The 6,215-nt window shown below is 41.4% G+C and overlaps 1 protein-coding gene across 1 annotated transcript in view; it reads left to right on the forward strand.

The window, feature by feature from the left end:
• Nucleotides 1–3,880, forward strand: part of THSD7B (thrombospondin type 1 domain containing 7B) — an 808,101-nt gene extending 804,221 nt beyond the window's left edge. The window contains exon 28 of the mRNA XM_058548890.1: nt 2,694–3,880. Coding sequence (XP_058404873.1) covers nt 2,694–2,775 — 82 coding nt within the window. The 3' untranslated portion in view covers nt 2,776–3,880. The remainder of the gene's footprint in view (nt 1–2,693) is intronic.
• Nucleotides 3,881–6,215: the final 2,335 nt, after the last annotated feature.

The raw sequence follows: 6,215 nt of genomic DNA on the forward strand, positions 1-6,215 counted from the left end.
ATCTTCTTTAGCCATTCATCAGTTGATGGGCACTTGGGTTGCTTCCACATCTTAGCTATTGTGAATAATGCTGCAGTGAACATAGGGGTGCATAGATCTCTTTGTATTGTTGATTTCATGTTCTTTGGATAAATACCCAGTAGTGGGATAGCTAAATAGTATGGTATTTCTATCTTTAATTTTTTGAGAAATCTCCATACTGTTTTCCATAGAGGCTGCACCAGTTTGCACTCCCACCAGCAGTGTATGAGGGTTCCTTTCTCTCCACATCCTCTCCAACACTTATTATTTCTCATCCCATTAATTATAGCCTTTCTGACAGGTGTGAGGTGATATCTCATTATAGTTTTGATTCGAATTTCTCTAATAATTAGTGACATTGAACAGCTTTTCATGTGCCTGTTGGCCATCTGTATATCTTCTTGGGAAAAATGTCTGTTCATATCCTCTGCCCATTTTTTGATCAGGTTGTTTGTCTTTTTCTTGTTGAGTTGTATGAGTTCTTTATATACTTTGGAAATTAACCCCTGGTCAGTTATTTCATGCAATTTTCTCCCAGTTGGTGGGTTGTACAACCCCCACTATCACCATCGCCACTACCAGAGTGGATCTACAAGCTGTCACTTGCAAGTTGTGGTAAATTCTTATTTGTGTGATTTCATAGTACCTATAAATGCTGCAGACTAGAGTACTTAGGAGCCCCATTTCAAGCTGGGTCCATTCTCCATGCTAGGGCCTGAGCCCAGCACTATGACAAGAGCCACTGGAATATACATATATATTAATATAAAGTTAAATGTTATTCAGCTAATTATGCAATAAATACCCTTTTGAGAAGTGGAAAAGACCTGGGAAGCAGGAAGTCAGAGGCCGTAGGTCCCTTTGCAGAGGATTCTAAAGCATGTTTCTGCCTCTCTTCAGCTTCTCTGGTTGGAAACTGTGTGCCTGCAGCCTGTCCCCAGCAGCCAGCACCCATCCAGTGAGCACCCATTGCATGCCAGGTGCCAGGGTTGGGGCGCTGATAGGATCTGTGGTTCTTTTTAGTAGTTTCTTTTTAAATAATTTTTAATTTCTCTCTTTAGCTTCTATAATTTGCTTCAAAATTCAAACCAAATAAAATAGTTTTTCTCCTTGAATTAGAACTTGAGCATTTTAAAGTAGGAGAGTCTTAATTTTATCAAACATCTTTTTTTATTGTGGTATAATTCACATAAAATTTTCCATTTTACCCATTAAGTGAAAGAAGCCAGACACAAAAGGCTGCTTATATAGTATGATTCCATTATATGAAATACCCACAAATCCACAGAGGCAGAAAGTTGATAAGTCCTTGTCAGGAACTGTGGGGGCAGGGTAGAGAATGGGGAGCGTGCTTAGTGGGTACAAAGCTTCCCTTTGGGGTGATGAAAATATTCTGGAACTAGATATGGGTAATGGTTACACAACATTGTGAATGTACTAAATGCCACTGAATTATACACATTAAAATGTTTGTTTTTAATTTAAATTCACTCAGTATAAAAATCAATTCATATGTACAGACAAAAAAGTTGTTTCTACCAAGTGCCTAATTAATGGCACGTGTATAGAGAGAATGTAGTGAAGCAGTTAAAGGTGTGAAGCTGGGTGTTAGACTTGCTTAAAATCCAGGCCCTGCCGTGTACTCAGTGACTGGAGGGAAGGTAAATAACCTTTCTAGTGCTGCTCTGTAAAGTAGCAATAATCCTAATGCTTCCCTCTCAGGGTTGTTCTGGAATTTATGGAGATATTTTATGTAAAAGTCTCAGCAAAGGGTTTGGCACTTAATATGCATTCCATTAATAATAGATGTTACTATAAAATAAATACTATAGAAATTTAGGGACAGAGAGAGAGAGAGAGAGAGCTCCCTGCTAGTGAGGATAGCCCAAAAGAATGCTGGCTCTGAAGGCCTCGCAAAGCAAATGCATGGAGGAGGAAGGGAAACAGTACAGTGAAGAGGTGAGGGGGGGACTGTGTAGCAGAATTCAAACTATAAATATTCAGAAACATAAATTGAGGTTCACCCATACTGAGAATCAAAAAGTGTAAGGCAGGTTGTTTTGCCCTGGATCTGGGGCATCACTGTGTGATTTGAGAATGGTACTCAACTTCAGCTTCTCTCTCTGTGAGAAGGAACAGCAGCCTTCCTGACCTGGCAAAGTTGACCTGAGGTAAAGCAGACCAGGTGAGAATGGCTTTGTGTGGTGCGGAATCAGTGAAATTTTCCTGACCGACTCTGGTGACTTGGCAGCTAAATGTCAGGTTTCAGGCCAGACCAGAAGTGTGTTGACTTAAAAGCAAGGCCAGGGAAAGGCACAGGAGTCTGGCTGCTCCAGCTGCTTGTGATGTTAAACATCTGGGATGTGGAGGTCGCATTAGCTTAGGAATTAGCAGCAGATGTCACATTACTGTGTATAAACAAGAACAAGAGAGGAAAGTAGTCCTCTAACCAGTTCATTGTTTCCACAAAACCATTTTTAAGATTTTGAAAGCACGATGGGTTCTCCTTAAAACAGGGTTGAAGTATACAAGTCTTCAAAAAAGAAACCCACAAGTCCAGAGAAATGAATCTTTGTCATTTAACCACTTGAATTTCTATACCTCACAATTGTCTTTGACAGATAAAACAGAGCTCTGTGAACTTTATCTCAGGAATTCTTTTCCCTTTGCAGCAAGAAGCCAAAACCACATCAAAGCACACCTCCCCAGCAGAAGCCTCTGACCTTAGCCTACGATGGAGACTTAGACATGTAACCTGAAAAAGAAATCCAAATGTAGACATCAACTGCCTTAACCGCTTTCTCTTTTGTAGCTCTCAGACTTCTCAGTTTTTTGAGGAATCTCATGATGTGATATATTGGGCAGAATACAAATATTGCAAAAGTAATATTGCCTCAACTTCATTTTGACATGGAGTCAAGGATTATTTAGTCTGCCATTTTGCTTTCAAGTTGTTTGTGGGTGTGAGTGTTTAATTTTTTGATTTTCCCAAGGGACCTGAAAACCCTTCTCTTCCTGTTTGGAAATGGGAGGAAGAAAACATGATGGAATTCCCACAGACTTGAGTAAACTTTATCTTCAGCAGCATGATGACAATCCGGAGGAAAGTCCAATCAAGGCATTTACTGTAAATGACGAGTCTGACACTGCATTGTTACGCACTATATTAGTGCAGGTATTTATTCTTCCCATACTTCAACACTGAGTTTCTAGAGTTTACATTGGTTCAAAGACTTTCAAATTGGATTGCCTATTTTCATGAACACAGAGAGAATGGGTTACCATTTCAGAAATTCTCTGAGTTTTTACCTTTAAATACTGTATTTTGTTTGGTAGCCAGGGGATGATGGCACTTGATGGGTTGCATCTGTTGAAAAAAATGGAGTGTGTGTAATTGCTGGGCTAGATGAAAGCTGGGGGGTTTCTGAATGAAATGTGTGCTGAATGTTAGGGTGTACAAATGACATGAGTCGTTGTATTGGAGACTGAGGTAGATGATTTGGTTACTAAAACTGTATTTTAACAAAAACTTAGCCACGTAGATATAGCGTTAACCACACACGGTTGTAATTCAGTTTAATGATGACAAACTCTGCTTTTGTAATTTCAATTTTCTTATCTGAATATTTATAAATTAATTCTTTTCTTGAATTTAATGATCTGACCTCATTTAATAAACATCAAATGCCGATCCTGTTTGTAGCAAGTCTTGCTTTTATGAGGTTTCAATAATATCTGAAACAGCACGTTAAAAAGCTGAAACCATTTTATGAAGATAATTGTTTGTAATTGTAGATGTTGAAAGTAAGAAGGTGCCATCTTGTATTGACTTGTTGTTATAACAAATAAAGTGCTCAAGAGACTGAGATGTTGGCTATTCTAGATTTATTCACTTCTGAAGTGCCCTTGCTTTGATAAAAAACAGAACTAATAACAACAGATTCCCTGTGTCACTGTTTTAGATGTTGGCAGCTGAAATCACTGACAGAGAAAAGGAATCCTACTCCACATTCTCAACACTATCAAGTATACTATTAAAAAAAAAGCCAACCACAATTACACAGAGTAGCTTTTAAGGAATAGTTAAAGCTCAGTATTAGAACAACACTGTAATAACGCAAACACTGACACGTAAATGACCTGAGAGACCTGAGAAATGGCAATATTAGAAATGTGATACAGTGAGCAAGATAGAAGGTGTTTTCACTTACTTGTACTGTGACTTCTGTTAACCATTTAACACTGATTAACTGGGGCCAGCCCCATGGCTTAGCGGTTCAGTGTGCATGCTCCACTACTGGCGACCTGGGTTCAGATCCCGGGTGTGCACCGACGCACCACTTGTCTGGCCATGCTGAGGTGGCGTCCCACATACAGCAACTAGGAAGATGATGATGTGCAACTATGACACACAACTATCTACTGGGGCCTTGGGGAGAAAAAGGGAAAAAACAAAAAAATGAGGAGGATTGGCAATAGATGTTAGCTCAGAGCTGCTCTTCCTCAAAAAAAAAAAAAAAAAAAACCAACACTGATTAACTGACTTTGTCCTATAGCATCATGGTTTTAAAAGAAAAAAGTAAATGCAAAGAGAAGAGCTTATGTCAATAGTGTGGTTGAGGAAACATCTCTTAGAGTTGTGCTTTTATAAGTTCGCTTTAGCTAAAGCTTCAATAGTCTTCATAGCAGTTCAAGAGATCCTGCTTCAGAGATCAAAACTTGGCTGTGCCCTTTACTACCTATGTGAACCGTACAAGGCTTACAAATTCTCTCTGCCTCAGTTGTTTGGCCCATACTATGAAAATAAATAATAAAATCATTTTGCCCTTAAGTTAGACGTTAATGTAAAATGGAGTTCTGTTCAAGACGGCGATGTAGGAGGATCCTGAACTCACCTCCTCCCACAGACACACTGAATATACAGCTGCATCTAGAACAAGCCCCTCTGAAAGAAACCAAAAACTAGCTGACTGATTCCTACACACACAGGGTGAACGAGAAAAAACCCACATCAAAATGGGTAGGCAAGGCTGAGACACAGTCTGGCCATAAACCCCACTCCTGGCACAACAATCCATAATCTCCGTAATCGGGAGAAAACTCACAACCTTCAGCTTCTCCTTGACGAGCAAAGGGCTTGAACCCCACATCTGGCACCCCAACTTTTAAGACCTGCACCTGAGACAGCCCCCCCAAAACACCTAGCTTTGAGAGCCAAAGGGGCTTGCATTCCCAAGACCCGCAATGCTATAGTGAACTGAGAAACAGTTCTTAAAGGGCTCCCACAGACTCACGGAGGCTACCACTCAGGGCCCAGCCCAGAGGCAGCTAACTAACTACTAAAAAGCACCGTCTTTCTATGAGAGAAGGCTGTTTGCATATCTTAAAAGCTTTGGCCTAAAGGGCACACATCTAATTTAAGACACATCCAGGGGCCTACTGAAATACTCTCTGAAGACCATGGAGACGAGCAGGCGCCATCTTTGCCCTCTCACTCTGCCTCACTCCAGGTTGCCGGTATCTCTCAGAAGGGAGCTTGTACATACGTCTGGTGCCCCGTTTTAGCAGCTGCCATCCAGGGGACACCTCCTGATCCCCTGGCTCTGATGGCCAGTAGCTTATGTTAGCAGGTCCCATAGGACTGTAAAAGATGGAGAAACATTTCTTAAAAAGTTACCCCCTCCCCAGGGCACAGGGCAAAGGCAGCAGATGGAAACATCCAATCTTTCCATGAAAGAGTCCTATTAGCTTATCTTCATAACCGTGGCCTATGGGGCAGGTTACTAATTAAACACACATCTAAGGGCAGACTGTAATCCTCTCCAGAGACCTCAGGTGGGTGCCATCTTCGAGCTCTCCCTCTACTTCACTTCAGATTGCCAGTGTCTCCCAGAAAGGAGCTTGTGCACATGTCTGGCACCCCGGTTTTTGTAGCTGCTGCACAGCGTATACCCCTTGATCACCTGACTCTGGTGGACGGTGGGACATACAGTCACAGGTCCCACAGAATTGTAACAAATGGAGAAACCGTTCTTAACCAGCTACCTGCGCCCCCCCCTCCGCCCCCATGGCCCACCGCCCTGGGGCACACTCAGAGGCAGCAGACAAAAACTCCTTGTCTTTCCATGAAAGATGCCTGTTAGCTTGTCTTCATACCTGTGGCCTGAAGAGCAGACTTCTAATTAAACATACAT

Source organism: Diceros bicornis, chromosome 10 (assembly GCF_020826845.1).
Source record: "Diceros bicornis minor isolate mBicDic1 chromosome 10, mDicBic1.mat.cur, whole genome shotgun sequence".
Lineage (NCBI taxonomy): Eukaryota > Metazoa > Chordata > Mammalia > Perissodactyla > Rhinocerotidae > Diceros > Diceros bicornis.